The 24936-nt window shown below is 45.0% G+C and overlaps 1 protein-coding gene across 1 annotated transcript in view; it reads right to left on the minus strand.

Annotated features, from left to right (window-relative positions):
- The window catches only part of dnah10 (dynein axonemal heavy chain 10), a 52236-nt gene that overhangs the window by 24332 nt on the left and 2968 nt on the right, over positions 1–24936 (minus strand). Inside the window, exons 2-39 of the mRNA XM_031804222.1 lie at positions 22091–22195; positions 21792–21928; positions 21444–21552; positions 21190–21305; positions 20750–20972; positions 20360–20517; positions 19972–20202; positions 19573–19763; positions 19182–19380; positions 18781–18975; positions 18506–18676; positions 18087–18263; positions 17739–17912; positions 17393–17559; positions 17134–17285; positions 16848–17012; positions 16510–16717; positions 16202–16358; positions 15622–16101; positions 14496–14654; positions 14238–14354; positions 14019–14121; positions 13749–13927; positions 8620–8831; positions 7239–7399; positions 6848–7077; positions 6471–6593; positions 6128–6361; positions 5769–5992; positions 5381–5650; positions 5088–5271; positions 4839–4973; positions 4553–4705; positions 3653–3841; positions 3375–3521; positions 2950–3141; positions 2667–2785; positions 2385–2543 (exon numbers count right to left, since the gene is read on the minus strand). Of these exons, the coding sequence (XP_031660082.1) occupies positions 2385–2543; positions 2667–2785; positions 2950–3141; positions 3375–3521; positions 3653–3841; positions 4553–4705; positions 4839–4973; positions 5088–5271; positions 5381–5650; positions 5769–5992; positions 6128–6361; positions 6471–6593; positions 6848–7077; positions 7239–7399; positions 8620–8831; positions 13749–13927; positions 14019–14121; positions 14238–14354; positions 14496–14654; positions 15622–16101; positions 16202–16358; positions 16510–16717; positions 16848–17012; positions 17134–17285; positions 17393–17559; positions 17739–17912; positions 18087–18263; positions 18506–18676; positions 18781–18975; positions 19182–19380; positions 19573–19763; positions 19972–20202; positions 20360–20517; positions 20750–20972; positions 21190–21305; positions 21444–21552; positions 21792–21928; positions 22091–22195 (6805 nt within the window). The remainder of the gene's footprint in view (positions 1–2384; positions 2544–2666; positions 2786–2949; positions 3142–3374; positions 3522–3652; positions 3842–4552; positions 4706–4838; positions 4974–5087; positions 5272–5380; positions 5651–5768; positions 5993–6127; positions 6362–6470; positions 6594–6847; positions 7078–7238; positions 7400–8619; positions 8832–13748; positions 13928–14018; positions 14122–14237; positions 14355–14495; positions 14655–15621; positions 16102–16201; positions 16359–16509; positions 16718–16847; positions 17013–17133; positions 17286–17392; positions 17560–17738; positions 17913–18086; positions 18264–18505; positions 18677–18780; positions 18976–19181; positions 19381–19572; positions 19764–19971; positions 20203–20359; positions 20518–20749; positions 20973–21189; positions 21306–21443; positions 21553–21791; positions 21929–22090; positions 22196–24936) is intronic.

Below are 24936 nucleotides of genomic sequence, written 5' to 3' on the forward strand. Positions count from 1 at the left end.
TTACCTCATGAAGCTGGTTGTGAGAATGCCAAGCGTGCACAAAGCTGTCATCAAGGCAAAGGGTGGCTACTTTGAAGAATCTCAAATATAAAATATATTTTGATTTGTTTAAAAAAAATTTGGTTACTACATGATTCCATATGTGTTATTTCATAGTGTTAATGTCTTCACTATTATTCTACAATGTAGAAAACAGTTAAAATGAAGAAAAACCCTGGAATGAGTAGGTGTAACCAAACTTTTGACTGGTACTGTATATACACAGTGCCTTTGGAAAGTATTGACATACAATGAAAAAGCAAAAGCAAAAACAGTTTTGAAATGTTTGGTAATTTATTTAAAAAAATGGAAATATCACATTTACATAAGTATCCAGATCCTTTACTCAGTACTTTGTTGAAGCAACTTTGGCAGCGATTACAGCCTCGAGTGTTCTTGGGTATGACGCTATAAGCTTGGTACACCTGTATTTGGGGAATTTCTCCCATTCTTCTCAGCAGATCCTCTCAAGCTCTGTCAGGTTGGATGGGGAGCATTGCTGGACAGCTATTTTCAGGTCTCTTCAGAGATGTTCGATTGGGTTCAAGTCTGTGCTCTGTTTTTGCCACTCAAAGACATTCGGGGAGTTGTCCCAAAGCCACTCCTGCGTTGTTTTGGCTGTGTGCTTAGACTCATTGTCCTGTTGGAAGGTGAATCTTCGCCCCAGTCTGAGGTCCTGTGTGCTCTGGAGCAGGTTTTCATCAAGGATCTCTCCGTACTTTGTTCCGTTCATCTTTGCCTCGATCTTGACTAGTCTTCCAGTCCCTGCTGCTGAAAAACATCCCCACAGCATGATTCTGCCACCACCGTGCTTCACTGTAGGGATGGAGCCACGTTTCCTCCAGATGTGATGCTAGGCATTCAGACCAAAGAGTTCAATCTTGGTTTTATCAGACCAGAGAATATTGTTTCTCATGTTCTGAGAGTTTTTAGGTGTCTTTTGGCAAACTCCAAGCGGGCTGTCATGTGCCTTTTACTAAAGAGTGGCTTCCGTTAGGCCACTACAATAAAGGCCTGATTGGTGGAGTGCAGCAGAGATGGTTGTCCTTCTGGAAGGTTCTCCCATCTCCACAGAGGAACTCTAGGGCTCTGTCAGAGTGGCCAGCGGGTTCTCGGTCAACTCCCTGACCCAGGCCCTTCTCCCCTGATTTCTCAGTTTGACCGGGTGGCCAGCTCTAGGAAGAGTCTTGGTGGTTCCAAACGTCTTCCATTTAAGAATGATGGAGGCCACTGTGTTCTTGGGGACTTTCAATGCTGCAGAATTTTTTTGCTACCCTTCCCCAGATCTGTGCCTCGACATAATCCTGTCTCAGAGCACTACGGATAATTCCTTTGTCCTCATGGCTTGGTTTTTAATCTGACGTGCATTGTCAACTGTGGGAACGTATATAGACAGGTGTGTGCCTTCCAAATCATATCCAATCAATTGAATTTACCACAGGTGGACACTGATCAAGTTGTAGAAACATCTCAAGGATGATCAATGGAAAACCAGGATGCACCTGAGCTCAATTTCGAGTCTCATAGCAAAGGGTCTCAATAATATGTAAATAAGGTATTTCTGCTTTTTATTATTAATACATTTGCAGAAATTTATAAAAAAACTGTTTTTGCTTTGTCAATATGGGGTATTGTGTGTAGATTGCTGAGGAATTGTTATTTATTTAATCCATTTCAGAATAAGGTTGTCTGTCTGTCACATAACAAAATCTGGAAAACGTCAAGGGGTCTGAATTGTTTCCGAAGGCACTGTATATATATATATTTTATAAAAAATGTATTTTACCTTTATTTAACCAGGTAGGCCAGTTGAGAACAAGTTCTCATTTACAACTGTGACCTGACCAAGATAAAGCAAAGCAGTGCGACAAAAACAACAACACAGAGCTACACAATAGAAATATCTATGTACAGTGTGTGTAAATGTAGAAGAGTAGGGATGTAAGGCAATAAATTGAAATGTCTCCAGCAGGGCATACAGCATCATGGGCAACTGCGTCACCTGGACACGACAGACAGACGGACGGACGGGCGGGCGGACAGAGGGGTTATGGACAGGCATCATGAAAATTGACTATGGAACTAGAAATGTAGGGTAAGAAGTTTGCTGGACTCGGAATTTATTTTAAACTCGGAAACCAGATTGCATAGTGGAGAAGGTAGGGTGGGATTCGAAAAGGTCAGTGATCTGTTTGTTAACTTGGCTTTCGAAGATTTTAGAAAGGCAGGGCAGGATGGATATAGATCTACAACAGTTTGGGTCTAGAGTGTAGCATTGGATACAATAAAATACCTAGAAACTTCAGGTTGAACTCTACAAGGGAATGGCAGTGACATGGTCTTACCTCCTCTCCTTTTTGTCAGTGGGCTTATTGATGTCTCTGAAGATGTTGGACAGTATCCCATCAGTCCAGTCACGGGTGACAGGGTCCAGAATGCCATACACCTCGATGACACTCATGGCTTTAGGGTTCAGGCAGTAAAGCTTGGTCACCAAGCCTAACCTGTAGGCATGAAAACAACCACAATTATGAGGGCTACTATTCCTAAAAACACTCTCTGTTGAACGCTTTGAGAAGCAAGGCTGTTGTGATGCCAGCTGTCACAATGGTCTGAGAGGCACTGACCTGGTCTGGGCCTGGCACAGAGTGCTGATGACCACTGACTTGCCTCCACCTGTGGGGCCCACCACCATAGTGGTGTGTCTGGTCATCATGGTCTCATACATCTGCACCACCTTATCCACCTGAACACCACAGACACTCAGCATTAGAAACAGGGACTTATCAACATCTTCACTTTCATGTGTAGAAATAATAATTAGTTATCTTTCAATGCGGATGGACATTTTCACAAAGTTGCCTATGCCCTGAGATTTAAAGTTTAGACAGAGAAGAGTAGCCAGGGCACCTGGTTGGACAGGATGAGGTATTTGTTCTCCATCAGGGTCTGCTCCACAGCATCATTGAAGCTGGGGTAGCACACACGGGGGCAGTCAAGCCCCGGGAACAGGTCTGAGATCAGCCCCAGGAATAGAGGCACATCCTCAAACACAAACTTAGGCAGGTTCATGTCCCGCAGGGCACGCATCAACACCACATCCTGAGAGAGAAAAATGGAGAGAGAGGGTGAGGAGTAGGTGAGGAAGGAGAACGGGAGAGAGAATGAAAAAAGACAGAGGGATAGAGAAAGAGAGAGATTGTCAAAGAAGGCAATGAGATAAAACCACCCAAAACTTCCAGAAAATTATAAATGCTCTCTTTGTCTCCTTACTATAAGTACAACACATAGGAATCGTATCACAGTGGACTTTGCATAATTTCACAGGTCTTTACCTCATTGAGGTCTGGTGAGCCTCTCTTCAGTTCTCCAGCCATCACTAACACAGATTTCAGAGCCCGCAGGCCAAAGTCATAGTGGAACTGCTTAGACAGCTGCTCCCTGGCCAGCTTGTACAGCACCGTCATCTTCTTGGCCAGAATCTACATTCAAAGGAAGATGACTAACTGAGTGAGTGTGCATCTAACAATGTCAGACAACACTTATCTATAATATTGTATGTGTGTTTTTGTGTGTGTGCGTGTGTGTGTTGATGAGAGGATGTGCTGCTCACCTTAGCCAAGAGGAATCCCTCTGAGAAGAGCATGATCTCACAGATCATCTGCAGGTCAGGAACGATGACGACCACGGGTCTGAACAGGGCTTTGACTGACTCAGGCAGCTCTGTGCGTCCAGCGTAGCCAGGGTTCATAGTAATGAAGATGCCCATGCGGTCGTCCATGCTGATCTCCTGGCCTTCAAACTGACACCCACAACACATACAGAGTACTGAGTTAAAATCGTCCTGAGTCAATGTCACCAACAGTTTTGAGGGAAAACATCCCAAAACTGGCCTCCCAGGTGGCACAGTGGTTAAGGGTGCTGCATTACAGCGCCAGCTGTGCCACCAGAGACTCTGGGTTCGCGCCCAGGCTCTGTCGTAACCGGCCGCGACCGGGAGGTCCGTGGGGCGACGCACAATTAGCCTAGCGTCGTTCGGGTTAGGGAGGGATTGGCCGGTAGGGATATCCTTGTTTCATCGCGCACCAGCGACTCCTGTGGCGGGCCGGGCGCAGTGCACGCTAACCAAGGTTGCCAGGTGCTCGGCGTTTCCTCCGACACATTGGTGCGGCTGGCATCCGGGTTGGATGCGCGCTGTGTTAAGAAGCAGTGCGGCTTGGTTGGGTTGTGTATCGGAGGACGCACGACTTCCAAACTTCGTCATTCCCGAGCCCGTACGGGAGTTGTTGCGATGAGACAAGATAGTAGCTACTAACAATTGGATACCATGAAATTTGGGGGTAAAAAAATAATAATAAAACATCCCAAAACTTACCTTGCAATAATGTTCTGTAGCAATCTTTTGTGTTTACCTACTCAAATTGCAAGGTTTTAGTATCACCCTCTCCCAATCCAGAACTGTCCAGGCAGTCTCCAGACATCTAAGAGATGACTGTGTGTCATAATAACTTACATGGAACCTCTTGAGGTGCAGGATGAGAGCGTTGCGGATGGTCTGGATCTGGGAGGAGATGACAGACAGCACAGAGGCATCGATGCGGTTGAACTCATCAAAGCAGCCCCAGGCACCACACTGGGCCAGGCCAGACAAGATCTTCCCCACAGCCTGGACACAGAGGAGGGGGAAGACAGAGGAGAGGAGAAGCATGATAAATGAATACACAAGGTAAATAAAGAAACTATTCATGTGGACTACAATAGAGGAAATAAAGCTTTAATTTTGGTGTGAGGGGCGTCACCATGTAGTCCATGCCCTCTCCACAGTTGGTGACCACACACAGGAGGCCCAGAGCCTTGGCCAGGTCCTTGGTGGACTCTGTCTTCCCCGTTCCAGCCGGCCCCGCGGGGGCTCCACCCAGGTACATGGACAGGGCCTGAGGCAAGCACAAACACAGTGGTAGTTACAGTTAGACAAAATCATTCACCTCCATCATTCAACAGTGTATAAATACAGACTGACAAAGCTTTCTGAGGTTCAGGTATTGTACTTGTGTGAGGGTGAGGTAGATGCGGTCAGTCAGAGGGGTGATGACCAGACGACCATTCAGTCCCATGTACTCATAACCATAGGAGAAAGCAGCGCTGCACTGGCGCACAAACAGATCATCGGGCTCCCGGTCCCAGTAGAACCTCAGCTGGCTCTCCCACTCAAACTCACGGGCGTCCATTATACTGCATGAGAGAGAAATGAGGAGAAACATCATCTAGTTTTCATCTGAAGTCATATGTCACTGCATGCAGTACAGTAAGTATAATAACAAAGCACTATGTTGTTCCCTACCTGTCCCGGACAAAGTTGTCCACAATGTCCCTGGCATGGACGTCGATGATGAGGACAGTGTTGATCTTGCTTCGGTCGTTCTTCTTCATGGGCTGAGTGATGCGTGTCACCAGCTCGTCTATTTGCTGGTGCATCTTCTTGGCATAGTTCTTCAGCGCTTGCTTGTCTCCCTTCTTCACCTTCTGGAAGACGTCCTCCACCTCCCAGGTCCACCACACCTGGTTCCCAGCCAGCACCACCATCCCCTGGTACAGCAACATCCAGTCAATCCTGAGGGAAACACACACTATGGACTGGTGCTGCTGAATATTTCACTGGCATCTTACACACATACAAAGTTTTACTTTGAAGACAGGAGTAGGTCCGTGTGTTTCTGAAACACACTAACCTGCCCCTGTCTTCACAGTAGCGGAAGATGGCTTCCTTGGTGATGAGTCTGTTGGTCCTCCTCATCTCCAGCAGTACTCCAGTCATCCAGTCCTCCACCCGGCCCTCGGCTGGCACCGGCCGCTTCAGGTCCATCACCTCTCCCTCCGCAGACACCAGTGCCCCAGCCACCGTCTCCCCGTTACCCCCCACGTCAAACCGCAGAGACGCTATGTTGTCATACATCTGGGTGGGAGGAAAAAGGGAGAGAAAAGGCAACGTTAACTCCACACACTTTAGGAAACAAAAGCCACAAAGATGACTACACCTTTGATCACCTGAAGATAACCATCTCTGGCCTGTAGTGACATGCTACAGTACCTTTATTATGTGCTCCTGGACGCAGACAGGGTCGCTGCTGCCCAGGATGCTGAGCAGCTCGTCGTCGGAGATGAAGAAGAAGCGAGGGAAGGCGTTACGTTTGGAATCCAGGTAGTCGTTGAGACTCTTCTGGCAGCGCTCCAAACCATCACTCAGACTCTGCAGGTCCGTCAGCCGGTTGGGCACCAGACAGCACCTCTTAATTCCCGGGTCCTTCACTGTATCTGTCATAATCTAGAGTAGACCATGCAAGCACACAAAACTAAGTAAGACAATACTGTCTAAAAGCATTACGTGTTGTGTTTAATTATGTTCTAATAGAAGTGGGACTCAAGTCAATCACCTTTTTGAACATTTTGTCAATGTTGTCAAATTTCTTGGCTTCCTCAGGTAACTGAGAGCGGATATCCCCTCCAATGAAGATGCTCTCTAGGTACATCCACTTCCGCTGCACCAGCATCCAAACCTTAGGAGATGCCATATCATTTCAGGACAGATCCTGTATGGGTGGTTACCATTATACTCAACGGTGGTTTCAAAGGACAATGAGCTTGTGATGAGAGTTGTACGCAACAGTATTTTAACTTCCATGAACTAGGACCCAAAGGTCACTGGCTGTGTCCCAAAGGGCACCTTATTTCCTACATAATGCACTATGGGCCCTGGTAAAAAGTAGTGCACTATATATGGAATAGGGTGCTATTTGGGACGTTGACTGACCTCTATGACTTCGCTGATGAGGGACAGGCTCTTCTCCCACTGTTGTACGGTGGCCAGGAAGGGCCCTACGAAGCGGCTGCCTGCCATACTCTGAAGGTTCATGGCGTTGTCATCCAGGTTCTGCAGAATCTCGTCCACCACCCCCAGGATAGAGCCACGTTCCTGGGTGCCTTTGAAGTAGCGCTGCACACTAAACTTCATATTCTCCCAGGTCTCCACCACCTCCGTCACTCCCTGTACACAAACACACATATACCCATTATCTAAATGTAAATGACATATAAACTCAATGTTTAGTTATTGATACTGACCATACAATGTTGAACACACTGCAAAGAGAATTGTACAATTACAGCTTTGTGTGATGAAATAAACATCCTAAAGGGGTTGCTTGCCTTCTCAATACTGAGCTCTTTGACAGCTGAGGTGACAATCTCACCGATGACATTGCCATACTTGTTCAGCTCCATGGCGAACATGTTCTCTAGAGTGAAGGTGTCTGGATTCATCTCAAAGCTGGTGTTAGTCCTCTGCATCAGCTCCCTCCAGTGTCTGAGGAGGATCAAGCACAAACAAACATTCACATACTCTCTATATAAATAAATACATTAAAACCACATTCACTTCATTTGTTTCTAGTTTTTTCAGGAGGTATTTTGTTGGCCTTCATTTATGTGCTCTCTGACACATGGAGTTGCATGGCAAATGGTCCAGGAACACAAGGAAAGCACAAAGGACAATGCTCAAAGACTAGTTAGCCCTTCTCCCTCTGAGGGGCCAAAATGTATCTCTCTGTTACAGTATCCAGAGGACTGACTATTGAATGAGTGACAGAATAATACTACATTATCCATGTTTGGTATCTATCTGAAACGTGTTCACGGAGGATAACTCTGCTATCTATATGAATGATGATCTCTATCTCTAAATTACTCTATTATGTAAACGTTTTGTCTTCTCAGGAATTCTGCTTTATTTACATAGGTCTCATCCCCCACACACACCTTTAAATTCTGTGACACACTGTTGCGATTGGCCATGGGAGTGTTTACGTTAATGGTAATGGTCAATGGTGGTTGGTTTTAGGTTGAAATGTACACTTTCATATATTATAAATGGAATTAAATGCCTTTGTTCTTGCTCTTCTCCTGTATCCAGTCCATGGAGGAAGGTTGTATGATCAATTCTCATTTCCTAGGCTTCTAGGCATCTCTTTGTTCATGCTTTGTCTTATAAGTTAACCCTAGGCTCTACAGTATACAGTGGGGCAAAAAAGTATTTAGTCAGCCACCAATTGTGCAAGTTCTCCCACTTAAAAAGATGAGAGAGCCCTGTAATTTTCATCATAGGTACACGTCAACTATGACAAACAAAATAAGAAAAAAAAAATCTGGATTTGGACATTTTCACTTAGGGGTGTACTCATTTTTGTTGCCAGCGGTTTAGACATTAATGGCTGTGTGTTGAGTTATTTTGAGGGGACAGCAAATTTACACCGTTATACAAGCTGTACACTCAATACTTTACATTGTAGCAAAGTGTCATTTCTTCAGTGTTGTCACATGAAAAGATATACTCAAATATTTACCCAATGTGAGGGGTGTACTCACTTGTGTGATATACTGTATATATAATATCCTGTATATACACATATCAAATATTACTTCCCACTACAGTCATGTGATTGTTATAGGGCCTGTGTGTTGATATCAGGTTTCTGTCACCTAAACATCCTACTCTCTAAGTCCACATCCATAGGTGATTAGGCGTACCTGTCTCTGAGGGCCTCGTTCTTCAGGTCCAGAAGGAGAGGCAGGGACTCTTTGAACTCCTTCATGCGTCCCTCTAGGAAGAAGGACACAGGCAGGGCCCGCACATCTTTAGGCAGCTTCCTCAGACTCTTAATGAAGCTCTCAACGCCCTCCTGCAGCAGCTGGATGTTCAGGTTCGCCCACAGAGTCTGGGACCACTCCGTCTTAGCTGCCTGAAAGACACACATAAGGCAACACACATAAAGGCAATGCACACAGAACTCTAGAGAACATTGGGGCCATACTTGCAAACAACGAACCGCCCTTGCTGTCTCTGCCTGGCCGGTTCCCCTCTTTCCACTGGGATTCTCTGCCTCTAACCCTATTACAGGGGCTGAGTCACTGGCTTGCTGGGGCTCTCTCATGCCGTCCCTGGAGGGGGTGCGTCACCTGAGTGGGTTGATTCACTGTTGTGGTCATCCTGTCTGGGTTGGCGCCCCCCCCCTTGGGTTGTGCCGTGGCGGAGATCTTTGTGGGCTATACTCAGCCTTGTCTCAGGATGGTAAGTTGGTGGTTGAAGATATCCCTCTAGTGGTGTGGGGGCTGTGCTTTGGCAAAGTGGGTGGGGTTATATCCTTCCTGTTTGGCCCTGTCCGGGGGTGTCCTCGGATGGGGCCACAGTGTCTCCTGACCCCTCCTGTCTCAGCCTCCAGTATTTATGCTGCAGTAGTTTATGTGTCGGGGGGCTGGGGTCAGTTTGTTATATCTGGAGTACTTCTCCTGTCCTATTCGGTGTCCTGTGTGAATCTAAGTGTGCATTCTCTAATTCTCTCCTTCTCTCTTTCTTTCTCTCTCTCGGAGGACCTGAGCCCTAGGACCATGCCCCAGGACTACCTGACATGATGACTCCTTGCTGTCCCCAGTCTACCTGGCCATGCTGCTGCTCCAGTTTCAACTTCCACCTGACTGTGCTGCTGCTCTAGTTTCAACTGTTCTGCCTTATTATTATTCGACCATGCTGGTCATTTATGAACATTGAACATCTTGGCCATGTTCTGTTATAATCTCCACCCGGCACAGCCAGAAGAGGACTGGCCACCCCACATAGCCTGGTTCCTCTCTAGGTTTCTTCCTAGGTATTGGCCTTTCTAGGGAGTTTTTCCTAGCCACCGTGCTTCTACACCTGCATTGCTTGCTGTTTGGGGTTTTAGGCTGGGTTTCTGTACAGCACTTTGAGATATCAGCTGATGTACGAAGGGCTATATAAATAAATTTGATTTGATTTGATTTGAAACATAAGCACGCATTTAAAGTTAAACAGATTCTCACGTACAAAATGCGCATCATCCAATTAAAATAGTTGATTTACTAGCATATGACCGAACGTTAAATTGTAGCTTGTCCCATCAGATAACATGGTACAAGTTAGCCCTATGCTAACTTCACCAGGTGGAAGTGATTACATCCTAGCACAAATTCTGCTTCAGCCTATCAAATATCTTAGATTTTCTATCCACCAACCAATGGCATTTCTTAAAATAGGTCGACCCTGGCCACTAGAAGGCCAGGGTCGACCTAAACCTACAAATTCAAGGTTTACTTGTTCCATTGGTCTGTAACAAAATGTTGCGTGCCAAAATTGCACAGATGCATTCTTGACTAAGCTATTAGCTACTACTAACGTTAGACAACATTTTCCTGTTTTTGCATATATGACAATTTCACTCACATCCACGTGATTTTATGGTGTTAGGTTCTAAATAACAGGGTAAAAACTGACGGACAACTATAAAGAGCTCAAACCAAGTTTATTCACCCAAAGGGTCACACAGCTGAACAGACAAAGACATGTTCCCACCAGCACAAATATATATACTCCAATTTAGGTGAACTCCTCCTTCTCTCTAAACATTACATCTTTATTGCTAGGCAGGAAGTTAAGTGATATGGTTAATTAACTGCTCCTTCTCCCTTACTGTGACCTGACCTGACCTTGACCCCCATTCCTCACTAATCCACAGCTCTCCACCCTTATCAGGGACCGCAACCATGTGATTGCCTTTCCCTCACACAGTAAGATTCCAAGCCCCTCGCTCATATCCAACCTTAATTGACTCCACCATATACATTCCTCCTACAGATAACCATTAACTTCTGGTGTGTGAAACAACCATACTGTGGCCCTTCTCCTTGCCATAGGATACCTGATGTTTAACAATATTTCAAGTTTAGAAGTCAGAATCCATCAATGGAAAAAAAGATAAATGAGGTCCTTACAAGAAAGCTTATTATACATCGTTAAAAAAAGAAAGAGTCTTATATTTGTCAAATCGCAGTTCTCACCACTTCTAGGTGGAACCCACTTCTAAAGTGGTTGACTCGTAATTGATAGTGCTTTTTAACAATGGGTTCGAGCCATTGTCGCGTTAAGCATTTTTGTTGAGGAAAAATCTGTTCAATGTTGGTCCTTGATGCTCGATTCAAAAGGCATGTGACAAAGGGGGTTATTATAATAGTGCAAAACTATAAAACATTGTAGGCCTGCATGTAAGTGTAGCATACATGAGAACATACTCATGACAGCCAAGTGTCTTACTACATTAAGAGTTGATTTAAGATACAATATTGCCACCTGTAGGATGATAACAAGAGTGCAAACTATTTCTACTGTACAGTCGTGGCCAAAAGTTGAGAATGACACAAATATTAATTTCCACAAAGTTTGCTGCTTCAGTGTCTTTAGATATTTTTGTCAGATGTTACTATGGAATACTGAAGTATAATTAAACATTTCATAAGTGTCAAAGTCTTTTATTGACAATTATATGAAGTTGATGCAAAGAGTCAATATTTGCAGTGTTGACCCTTCTTTTTCAAGACCTCTGCACTCCGCCACTGGCATGCTGTCAATTAACTTCCCACATCCTGACTGATGGCAGCCCATTCTGGCATAATCAATGCTTGAAGTTTGTCAGAATTTGTGTTTTTTGTTTGTTTGTCCACCCGCCTCTTGAGGGTTGACCACAAGTTCTCAATGGGATTAAAGTCTGGTGAGTTTCCTGGTCATGGACCCAAAATATCGATGTTTTGTTCCCCAAGCCACTTAGCTATCACGTTTTCCTTATGGCAAGGTGCTCCCCCATACTGGAAAAGGTATTGTTCGTCACCAAACTGTTCCTGGATGGTTGGGAGAAGTTGCTCTCGGAGGATGTGTTGGTACCATTCTTTATTCATGGCTGTGTTCTTAGGCAAAATTGTGAGTGAGCCCACTCCCTTGGCTGAGAAGCAACCCCACACGTGAATGGTCTCAGGATGCTTTACTGTTGGCATGACACAAGACTGATGGTAGCGCTCACCTTGTCTTCTCAGGACAAGCTTCTTTCCGGATGCTCTAAACAATCAGAAAGGGGATTCATCAGAGAAAATGACTTTACCCCAGTCTTCAGCAGTCCAATCCCTGTACCTTTTGCAGAATATCAGTCTGTCCCTGATGTTTTTCCTGGAGAGAATTAGCTTTTTTGCTGCCCTTCTTGACACCAGGCCATCCTCCAAAAGTCTTGGCCTCACAATTGAACCGCTCTCCTTGAAGTTCTTGATGATCCGATAAATGGTTGATTTAAGTGCAATCTTACTGGCAGCAATATCCTTGCCTGTGAAGCCCTTTTTGTGCAAAGCAATGATGATGGCACGTGTTTCCTTGCAGGTAACCATGATTGACAGAGGAAGAACAATGATTTCAAGCACCACCCTCCTTTTGAAGCTTCCAGTCTGTTATTTGAACTCAATCAACATGACAGAGTGATCTCCAGCCTTGTCCTCATCAACACTCACACCTGTGTTAACGAGAGAATCACTGACATGATGTCAGCTGGTCCTTTTGTGGCAGGGCTGAAATGCAGTGGACATGTTTTTTGGGGATTCAGTTCATTTGCATGGCAAAGAGGGACTTTGCAATTAATTGCAATTTATCTGATCACTCTTCATAACATTCTGGACTATATGCAAATTGCCATCATACAAACTGAGACAGCATACTTTGGGAAAATTCATATTTGTGTCATTCTCAAAACCTTTGGCCACGACTGTAGTTCTACTTTGGGTCATCCTTCTCTAGTGAAATAACACTTAAGACAAAGCAGATGATTATAAAAATGCATGAAAATGTCGGCCTGCTTTCAGGCGTACACGTCCATGTAAGATATCCTATGCAATCAGATTTGTAGGCAATAGCAGTGTGTTTGTGTGCAAGGCTGAAATTGAATGAATGTCCCTTTTCAACACACTAACCCACAGGTGTCAAACTCATTCCACGGAGGGTCGAGTGTCTGCGAGTTTTCGCTCCACAATTGTACTTGATTGATGAATTAAGATCACTAATTAGTAAGGAACAACTGAAAAGATAAACCAAAAACCTGCAGACACTCGGCCCACAGTGGAATGAGTTTGACACCCATGCACGCACTAACCCAATAGGCTACATATAAATCTATATTTCAAAGGGGGCGGGGGATGACTATTCGTGAGATTCGAACTCTTGCCAAAATCTGGGACAATTACATGGACTAGGAACTTTACACAGACAGCAATTTGACCAGTCAGTCAAAGACACGTGGTAGCCTAGTTGCTTTGATCAGAACGTGCTGTTGGACTGAGGTATGTTAAAGATGCTTCCATGAACAAGTGTTGGAACATGTCCAACTACGTCTAGGATTTTTATTGGCTGCAGAAGCTGTAAAATAAAAAATAAATAAAAAAGGGCTGACATGTGCCATGTTATCTGATGGGACCAGCTACTATAGAGTACCACAGTATGAGTCATAATACCCATAAAACCTGGAAATGGTTCCAATCATTTTTCCACCATTCATTTTTCCCATAGGGGATTTTAGAAACACTTACAATAAGGGCTGTGATTTGTGTAGGCTTACCCTGGCGTGACGTTTTGATAACCGTGTAAATCACAAGGTGACTTTTATCAATATATTAGTCTTTATGTCACATGCAAGTAAATCAGCCATTTTAATTGGCTGATACACATTTTGTGCATGAGAACCTGTTTAACTTGAAATGCTTGCTTATGTTTGCATGTTTGGCGCCATTGTGTTCTCTACTACACAAACAGACACTGTACTCAACCCACAAACTCATACCTTCTGAGACTTGTAGATCTCGTAGATCTGTCGCAGGCCCTTCATCTCCTTTTGTACATTTTGCAGCTCTGTGTACATGGTGATTGGCAGGTCAAAGAGCTTCTCTGCATTGGCCAACTCCTGACGTCCCGCCTCTATTTTGGCTAGTTCTGTCTCATAGGTCCCCATCACTGTCACTCCTACACAGAGAATGGGGAAAGACATTAAATCACCCAGTGAGCAGTGATGGGGCTGTAAGGACAGTCTGATGGGAAGGGGGTCAACACTTACCTTTCTCCAGGTTGTCTCCCACAGCTCCAGGTCCATGCATGTTGAAGCTATCTGCAAAGACGGTCAGCTCCTGCTTATACGTCTCAATCTGCTCCTTAGTAATCTGTGAGACAGGGGAGAGGGGATGTACATTTTGGGATGAGGATCGTAATGATAGATCTAGGCGAGACTGTGATGGTAAAGTTAGTGTTGGTCGAGGTGTCATGGCGTCTGTCTCACCTCAGTGAAGGTCTTCTTGACCCGTCCTAGGCTGCGGTCCACCAGTCTGGATTCTTCAAACAGATCACTCCACAGGCGGCCGATACTAGCCGACAACTGCAGCTCCCCCTCCGTGGCCTGCAACACACACAGTGATCCACACTCAAACAGGGGACAGCAACACAATCAACTCAAAAGGGAAAACTATACGGACTTACACTCAACAGACAAATAACGAAGAGACAATATACAGACACTCGAGTAATGTATGTTCCTCACCTCTACTTTGTACATGCCCAGGGTCCTGTATCTCTCCTGGATGTCAGTGAACCTCATTTCCACAGCCAGAGACATGTCCCTGATGTCTGAGATGGTGCCCAGGACAAACTTCAGGTCCTCCAGGGTGTTTGGGCTCCTCTTCAGGTTCTCAGACAGTTGCTATTCAACAATACAATCATACACAAACATGAGGGGTTGCTTAGTAAGGAATAGAGTTTAAGAGAATAGCAGCAATTCATAGTATGATGCATTTATTTTTTATTTAACCTTTATTTTATCAGGGCATCATACTGAGACCAAGGTCTCTTTTACCGATGAGCCCTGAATGACAGAAATGACAGAAAATACACACATCAAAATATAAATACAGTGCTGTGAAAAGTATTTGCCCCCTTTCAGATGTTCTCTATTTTTGCGTATTTTGTATAGTGAATGTTATCAGATCTTCAACCAAAACCTAATATTAGATAAAAGGAACTTGAGTTGAATTTTTTTTAAATGGATACTTAACTTTTAAATAAATAAAGTTATGTAACTCCCAATTCCCCTGTGCGAAAAAGTAATTGTCCCCTTACACTCAATAACGGGTTGTGCCACCTTTAGTTGCAATGACTGCAACCAAATGCTTCCTGCAGATATTGATCAGTTTTGTAATGGCCTAGTCAAAGTTCAGACCTAATCCCAATTGGGATGTTGTGGCAGGACTTAAAATAAGCAGTTCATGCATGAAAACCAACAAATGTCGCTGAGTTAAAGCAGTTCTGCATGCAAGAGTGGGCCAAAATTACTCCACAGCAATGTGAGACTGATCAATATCTGTAGGAAGCATTTGGTTGCAGTCAAAAGTCAAAAGTTTAGTAATGATGTTAAGTACAGTGGCAGTTTTTGGGGGCTTTATAAATGAAAACAGAGCAATGTTTCAACCTACGTGACATCAAAGAGAGATCCAACCAACTTTCTGGTAGTGATGAGTAATACAACTGTCTGCCGTAAAAAAGTGCAGTGCGCTATGATAAACTGCATCTAACAGCTTTAATGAAGTGGCAGCTGCGTTCATATACAGTAGATGATGTCGCCATAGTCTAGGACCGATAGGAACATTGACTGAATAATAAGTATGCAGTACCAGTAGCTCATCCCGCAGGTTGAACAGGTCCTCTCGGGCTGACTCGTTGAGCAGTCTGCCCAGAGAGTTGACCCAGGCCTGAGCGTTCTCCTGCACGGTGCGGGCCAGAGGCTCCAGGTTCAGCCTCATGATGTGCTCATCCTTTACCAGTGGCTGCAGTGCCACCTCTACGCTAACCCGGGCATAGAACTGCAGCTTCTCGTCATACATGACATAGGAGGGCCTCTTTGCAGCAAACTTCTCCATGACAATGGCCTTATCCAGCTTCCAGAGGGGCCGGTAGCGCTTCCAGCGATTGAGGTAGCGTCCCACGGCGCTGAGGAGGCGCTGGATATTCTGGGAGACGGCCATGGCCCTTTCATTGACCTGGGGGTGCTGACACACCTCGCTGTAGAAACTGAACACCACCGACTCACCCTCTCCATCAACATGCTGAGGGGGACACTCTATACAGGTGCCATGCATCCAGCGCACAAACCGCTAGTGGGGGAAGAGAGTCACACCAGTCATACACTACACAGGGATATCTTCTTATATGTTGGTAAACAGGTATGGGGAGGGGAAGGGTGTTGTGTCCTACCTTGGTGCTCTCTACACAGTCTCTGACACACTGCATGATGAGCTTGTACACCTCGCTGTTTTTGGGGTGCAGCACAATCTCAGGGGCAGACAAGATGGTTTCAATTTGGAAAAGTGGGGTGTTGCCCATCATGGCCATGTTAAAAGTCTGGATGTTCCTACAAGAGAGAACAGAGATAATGCACTGTTATGTCCACACCTTTCATCTCAAATTATGAAACATTACCAATTTTTCCATAGCTTACAATACCACAATGTGTATTTGCCTGTACTTAAAGCCACCTGAAAGAGGTATGCTAAATGTCCCACCTGAGCACCATCTTGGTGAGGGAGTCGAAGACCTTGCGTTCCCAGTAGGTGTAGTACTGGCCCATGCGCTTGGCTTTGCCACTGTTGGTCTGCATGATCAGACTCTCCATCTTGGTGAGCAGGGGGCCAATGGCTGTGTACTTCCTACTCAGGAGATTCAAATCCTTCGCCCTCTCTCGCTCGATCAGCTCACAGAACTCTTTCACTCCTAAAACCACAGTTATAGTGAGGGAGGGCTAAAATACTGAAAATGCCAGTTTATCAGACTCTCGTTCCCACTTGATGTGATATTTTAGCTTACCCAATGTCATTCTAAATAGTATTGACATTCTGTTTACCTGGAAGGTCATCAGATTTGTCTGGGGCTGGAAATTTGAATAAGTTGGCTGTCTCAATGGACTGCAACTTGGCATCAATGTCCCTCTCATTCTTCTGAATTTGATTGACCAGCGACTCAAACTTAGACGCAGCCTGGGTGCCTCGGTTGATGAACTCAGAGATGCCTTAAATCAGAAAGGACAGATACCTCTGAGTATTGTGACGTTTACTCACATTGGGGAACGAAAAACAATGAAAACTTCAAATGCACATTGCTTTCATTATATCAGAGCAAAGCGTATGTACCCAGGGCGTTCCAGTTGAGCCTCTTGTATCCTGAGCGCATCACCCTCCTCAGCTCCTGGATCTGCTCGGCCAGTAGGAAGAACTCTGCATCGTTCAGACAGTCCATCAGAGAGTGGTAGCGGTTCACCAGGTTCTTCAACCCATCCACATATCTAGTAGAACAGTGTTAAAGCAGGTTAAGACAACTGTGATGAGTACACCAACTGGTTTAGCTGTTTCCATCTGTTGCCACTCAGTATTGGTTGTGTGGAAATATCACCTGAGGAATTTGTCCTCCTGCAGAGCCACATTACGGGCAAGCTCAGGCACAGAATAGCCCAATTGTTCCAAGTACTTGGTCTCTGAAATGATCTCCTTCAGCTCCGGGGCAAAATTCATCATGTAACGCACCCCTCTCTCCATGTCACGCTCAGTTGCTGGGCCAGTCTGAGAAAGAAAGAAAGTATGCAGAGATGAGAAAACATAAGGGACATATCACCCAAGAGACAATGTTAAGGGACTTCACAAGATGTTTACAGGATAGACTTGTTCATAAAAGCCTTGCTAGTGAGGAAAGGTGTATTTCATCCTAGGCACCAGCCGCCTGGTGATGCATTACTATGTACCATGTCTAGAGGGGGCTGTTCTCCAGTGACGACCCCTGAGCTGTTGACCATGACCAGCAGGGTCCTCTTCATCAGCAGGGGCAGGCTTTGTTCTGTCTCGTCACGCCAGCGCTCATACTTCTTCTGCTCATACTCCTTCATACGGATCCCCACTTCCAGGTACTTGGCCTTGGCCTAAGGAGAAGATGGTGCTGTCAAAAAAATGTTTCAGACAAAGGTTTTTATCCCAAATGGCACCCTATTCCCTATGTAGTGCATTACTTTTGACCAGGGAATAGGTTTCCATTTTGGAGACAATTACTCAGAGCAATTACTCTGATTAGTTAATTAGTTGCTCAGTGCTCTCACCGCTTTGCCCGGCTCACTCTCCAGCATATCTGTGACCTCCAGGAAGCGGATGATGGTGTGTTTGATGTGGTGGAAGAGAGAACGCTCCCAGTAGATGGCTCCAGCCACCGGGGGTTGGTTCTTATTCAGAGGAGGGTTGTCCTTGCACTTCACAAATATCCCGTTGATTATGTCCACCTATCCCACAACACACAACAGTGACCAAGCTTTCCTAAAGCTCACACCATTACCATGACTCCATCCAGATGCCACATTGTGTATACAAATTATATGATTTCAGTGTGAGTACCTTTTGAACTCTACAAATTATATGAAAAATATACAATTATATATTATAAGCCTGGAGCCTATGTCAAGACCAATCCAATCAACACATTTGCGTTCTTTTCTGTTCTTTTGATGTCTGTTTCCTAAGGTACCTCTTTGCAGTACTGGGCCAGGATGTCATTGAACTTCATCATCATCTGGTTGTTGATGGCCTCTCTGGAGCGGATGTGTTTGAACTTCAGAAGCATGTCGAAGGCTGCCGACGCAGAGCGCAGCGTCTTGAAGGACTGGTCAATGAAGTTGATGGCCTCTCCTTCGATAGCCTGGGTAGACAGACAAGGTGAGAGGAGTGAATCATGGCTTGGTGATGAATGAATGAATGAATGTGGATTCCAAAATTGCTACCAGGATGTCCTGCTGCTCCCACCTGAACCTTGGCCTTGAAGTCCTGCATGACCATCTTCCAACTGCCCATCTTGCGGATGTTGAAGGGGTCGAAGCTGAGCTCCTCGATGGGCACCACCAGGCTGTCTACCCAGCGCAGCACATCGTCAATACGCTTAGGATCCCCCGTCACTGCCTTCAGCTCTGGACCAAAGATGTTATAGAACTCCTCCAAGATCTGCAAAAGTATGTTCCTATTGTATTTAGCTAGAAGTGAATGCCTTACAATTGGTTTTCATAAAGTGTTGAGCATTCATAGAACGCATGGGAAAACAGGGTGTGGGTTAGTCATTGACTAAATAAAGGATATGTATGTGATCGGTCTGTTTAAGGTTAGATTGAGAGGATGTTGAGGTGTTTGTCACTCAGGCAGGTTGAACTGACCTGCAGGATTTTGTACAGGTCCTGGCAGATGGAGGCCATATAGTCGGTCTTCTCAAACAGCTTTTTGCGGTCAAACTCCCAGCGTGGGTCTCTACCTGATGTTTCAATCCTGGCCCGCACCTCAAAGTAACAAGCCTTCCACTGGTCCAGCACCTGCTTTCCATCCTGAGCTTTGGCCTTCGCTACCTCCCTCTTGTCTCTGTCCATTACAAAGAATATAAGAATCAAGCAAAGACAGCGACATACAGTACATGTCATTGTAAAGAGAGGATGAGAAAACATGACTTTTGTATAAAAACCTTTAAGGTTATAGATTGCAGTTAGGATTTCAAAACTAAGTGTGGAGTTAGTTGAAGTCATGAGAAGAGGTAAGAGGACAGGGTCAACTCACTTGAAGAGCATGCGGACATTGACGACACGAGCCACACGCTCAGACAGCTCCCAGGCAATGCGCTCCATGAGGGGCACCATGCGTTCGTCCTTGTTGTAGTGGCTGGAGATTATCCACACCATGCGCAGGCCGTTCATCATCAGAGGGATGGTGTCCAGGATCACACCAAAGTCTGCCCCCGTGGCCAGGTTCTGGGATACACAAGACAAATGCTAAGTCGGGGCATGGAGAAGAGCTTACAATTTGGCCTCAAGGATATAAGGACGACATATCAAAATAACTTATTCCATCTTTCAGCAGCAGAATAGTCAGACCTACATCTTTCAATTATACATACATTTCTGCCATAATGTGAGGTTTGGGGAGAACAGGGTATCTTTTTCAGGACTATGAGCCCACCTTGAAGTGTCGCTCCAGTGTGCTGAGGAAGCGTACATTCTCCACAGACTCCACATGGAGCTTGCTGAGCTCGGTCACGGTCAGGTCCAGGTTCTGGACAGTGACCGGGTCAGCTTTGGTCATCACCTCCAGGATCTTCTTCACCACAGGCAGTTTGAGCTGCTCACTCAGAGCACTCAGAATGGCTGTTCGCTCCCGCCAGAAATCTATCTCTGCCATGGGGCCTGGCACCTGGGAATAGGAATGAGTGTAAAACAACGAGAAATAGTAGTAATCAGACATTTTTACTTATAAAAACAACAACAATTTTACTCATTTATTTTCATTTTGAATCATAAAAGGTCTGCATACATCAAATGTATGGGCCCAGTAGCCTATTCCCTCTCACCTGTGGTTTCTTCTTCTGCTGCTCCTCAATGACGATGGTGATCTGAGTCTGCCAGTTCATCACACACTGCTCCAGCTTTTCCACCACCTCTGGAGTGGCCAGCAGCGCATCCACCTCTGGCTCCAGGTCCAACTCAGGGATGTGCAGCTTAATCTCACCTGAAATGGAGAGGCCACAGCATCATCATTTACCACATAAACCTTCAGATACTGTTTAAAACCCCAGAGAAAGCGGTGCACTTGTTACATGACGCATGCATGCATTTACACATATCATGCTTACAGAGAGCATGGTAGCTGCTGAACTAAGTCCTGACCCTGTTGATGGTTGGGTCCTGTCTGGGAGAAGGAACTATTTGATGGTATGATATACAAACACAGACACACACACCTTCCAGCTGCTGGAGAGTCCTTTCGATGTGACCCAGGAACTTGTGAGTGCTGTTAAGTAACTCATCACGAATCATAAGTACCCCACGAGACTCCACAGGCCTCTCATCCTTGTCCCCCTTCCCATCACCAGTTGCCTCCTTATCCTGGGAGGCAGCTGCCCCCTGCTGGTAGCCTCCATCAGTCAACTTCAGCTGGTTGACAGACAGCATTGGAATGTACACCTGGAATCACCAAGAAACAGTAGGGTAACAATGGCTTGAGACTTAAAGGGCTCATCTGAAACAACTAAGAACAGAACGCAGTAAGCTTTAATGGGCCACTTAAAAAGAAGAGTGCATATTATACATGAGTCATAAACATGAATATCCTATCTAACTTGTTCATCAAGTTTGAAGATTTGGTCTCAAGTAGAGTATGAATCCCTTGTCTATTACACACGTAGTTGAGCATGTCCTTCAGCATCAGTAGAGAGTGTCCATTCAGCATGCCAATCTCCAACAGTTTGGGCATCAGATTGTTGGCCTCATTCACGTCAATGGGCTCAATGATGGTTTCTAAAAACAGAAGAAAAATATATAAATGAAACATTAAATAGGGTTGTCTTGAATGCTTTCTCTGTGACAAATTAGGGACACACGAATAATAACACAGTGAGTAGACCGGTCTTCCTTTGGTTCCCTTCTCTCACCCACCTTTAGTGTTCCTGAGAAAGTAAAGGATGTTTGATTTCATGAACCTCTCTGGGACATGATTTACTGCTACATGCAGCTCCATGTGGTACACAACTTGAACCTCAATCCTCTGTGACAAGAACACAAAATCAGACAGATAACAAGATAGATGTGCTTCCATCTCGCTCAATTAATATGGCCTTCACTTCATATCCAATACACGGATCATATTATTTGACCAGTTTCCAGATTCTTGTTATAGCCTAGCCCTCAAAAACAATAGACTACTATTAAGTGCTATGCATTTTATAACACCTTGAATAATGTTTGAAAGGGAGGCTGTAGTCCCACACAGAGGGTAAATCTTACAGTGAGGGGAGGCTCATCTTCTGAGTCAGAGGTGCCCTCAGTTTCGTGGGCCTGGGAGTCATCTGCAGGGTGTGTAGACTCTGTCTTTGGGGCATCTGACATACGTGAGGCCTCTGAGTCTCTCCTCTTTTTCTTTTCTGTGGCCATACAGAAACAAGTGTCAACATATGCAATGACAGTAAAAGCTTGTATCCAATAATAGGAGGAAAAAGGATAGGTCTACTGTATGTATTACGTGTACCACTACACCACAACCAGTCACATTGTATCTAAGCAGATACTACACTAGTAGTACTGACTATCTCCAGGGGACTTGTCTCTCTCAGAAGCAGGTGTGTCACAGGAGGGTTTGGATGACTCTGCCAGGCTGCCTTCATCCCCATTCTCAGCTAGTTCCGAGGGACCTTTAATCAGAAAACAGGTAGAAAGTATTTTAATGTTACACATAATAGTAATTACTAGCTGAACAATTGAAAATATTGTTTGCTGTCACAGTCACTCTTGGTCATGAAGCTAGGTTTAAATGAGAAACCTCTGTTGTTGGTTAGCAAATGTAGCTAACGTAGCTAGCTAGGCTGCTTGGGCCTGCTTTGCTAGCAGAAGTATCACAGGTCTTTTCTCATTTGGGCAAAAGTCCATATTCTACCCTCTCTCCTCCGTGACCCGGAAACTGATAAGTGGCAGAGGAGATGTCAATTAGTTAGTAGGTGAAAGGAAGAGTGTATCCTTCCGGAGTCTTGAAATCTGCCACACCATATTTACCATGTCTTTAACCAAAGCCTAAAAGAGTGTGTACGCCCACAGGCGTGGAAGGAAGCTAAAGTAATTGCACTACCTAAAAATAGTAAAGCACCCTTTGGTGGATCTAACAGCTGCCCAATCAGTTTGCTGCCTGTTCTTAGTAAACTGATGGAGAGAATTGTGTTTGAACAAATACAATGCTATTTTTTAAAGAACAAGTTAACTACTGACTTTCAGCATGCATATAGGGAAGGGCACTCGACTTGTACTGCACTGACTCAGATGATTGGCTAAAATAAATGGATAATAAGATGGTAGTTGGAGCTCTATTGTTAGATTTCAGTGTAGCCTCTGATGTTATTGATCATAATTTGCTTTTGAAAAAACTAACTTGTTATGGCTTTACATCACCTGCTATCACATCGTTGGAGAGTTGCTTATCCAATAGAACTCAGAGAGTAATATTCAATGGAAGCTTCTCTAACATCAGATATGTACAGTGTGGTATCCCTCAGGGCAGTTTCCTTGGGCCATTACGCTTCTCTATTTTTAGAAATGATTTGCCACTTGTCTTACAAGAAGCTAAAATGACTATGTATGCTGATGATTGCACACTACACCTCAGCACCTACATCCGGTGAGCGCACTGAGACTCTTAGCGAGGTGTTACAGTCAGTGTCAGAATGGGTAATTAACAATAAACTGGACTTAAATACATCTAAAACCAAAAGCATTGTATTTGGTTCAAAGCATTCTCTTAGACATAAACGTCAACAGGATTTGTGCATAAAGGGTGTAACCACTGAACCAGTTGAAGAAGCTGAACTCCTAGGAGTAACATTGGATGGTCAGTGATCATGGTCAAGTCATATTGACAAAGTTGTTGTGAAGATGGGAAGAGGTATGTCTGTTATAAAAAGCTATTCTGCGTTTATGACACAAAGATCAACTGTACTAGTTGTTCAGGCTTTGATCTTGTCCCATCTTGATTGCTGTCTGGTAATATGGTCAGGTGAAGCAAAGAAAGACCTAGCAAAGCTGCAGCTGGCTCAAAACAAATCAGCACTCCTTGCCCTTAACTGCACACACAGAACTAACATCAACAACACACTTGATAGTCTTTCACTGTTGAGGAGAAATATACTACTTCTATTCTAGTCTTTTTAAGAAACATGCATGTATTAAAAATGGCTAACCACTTGTATAATTTACACTGCTCAAAAGAATAAAGGGAACACTAAAATAACACATCCTAGATCTGAATGAATGAAATATTCTTATTAAATACTTTTTTCTTTACATAGTTGAATGTGCTGACAACAAAATCACACAAAAATGATCAATGGAAATCAAATTTATCAACCCATGGCGGTCTGGATTTGGAGTCACACTCAAAATTAAAGTGGAAAACCACACTACAGGCTGTTCCAACTTTGATGTAATGTCCTTAAAACAAGTCAAAATGAGTCTCAGTAGTGTGTGTGGCCTCCACGTGCCTATATGACCTCCCTACAACGCCTGGGCATGCATGCTCCTGATGAGGTGGCGGATGGTCTACTGAGGGATTTCCTCCCAGACCTGGACTAAAGCATCCGCCAACTACTGGACAGTCTGTGGTGCAACGTGGCGTTGGTGGATGGAGCGAGACATGATGTCCCAGATGTGCTCAATTGGATTCAGGTCTGGGGAACGGGCGGGCCAGTCCATAGCATCAATGCCTTCCTCTTGCAGGAACTGCTGACACACTCCAGCCACATGAGGTCTAGCATTGTCTTGCATTAGGAGGAACCCAGGGCCAACCGCACCAGCATATGGTCTCACAAGGGGTCTGAGATCTCATCTCGGTACCTAATGGCAGTCAGGCTACCTCTGGCGAGCACAAATAAATGCCACCCCACACCATGACTGACCCACCGCCAAACCAGTCATTCTGGAGGATGTTGCAGGCAGCAGAACGTTCTCCACGGCGTCTCCAGACTGTCACGTCTGTCACGTGCTCAGTGTAAACCTGCTTTCATCTGTGAAGAGCACAGGGCGCCAGTGGCGAATTTGCCAATCTTGGTGTTCTCTGGCAAATGTCAAACGTCCTGCACGGTGTTGGGTTGTAAGCACAACCCCCACCTGTGGACATCGGGCCCTCATGGAGTCTGTTTCTGACCGTTTGAGCAGACACATGCACATTTGTGGCCTGCTGGAGGTCATTTTGCAGGGCTCTGGCAGTGCTCCTCCTGCTCCTCCTTGCACAAAGGCAGAGGTAGCGGTCCTGTTGCTGGGTTGATGCCCTCCTACGGCCTCCTCCACGTCTCCTGATGTACTGGCCTGTCTCCTGGTAGCGCCTCCATGCTCTGGACACTACGCTGACAGACACAGCAAACTTTCTTGCCACATCTTGCATTGATGTGCC

This window comes from Oncorhynchus kisutch, linkage group LG3, assembly GCF_002021735.2.
Source record: "Oncorhynchus kisutch isolate 150728-3 linkage group LG3, Okis_V2, whole genome shotgun sequence".
Taxonomy (NCBI): domain Eukaryota; kingdom Metazoa; phylum Chordata; class Actinopteri; order Salmoniformes; family Salmonidae; genus Oncorhynchus; species Oncorhynchus kisutch.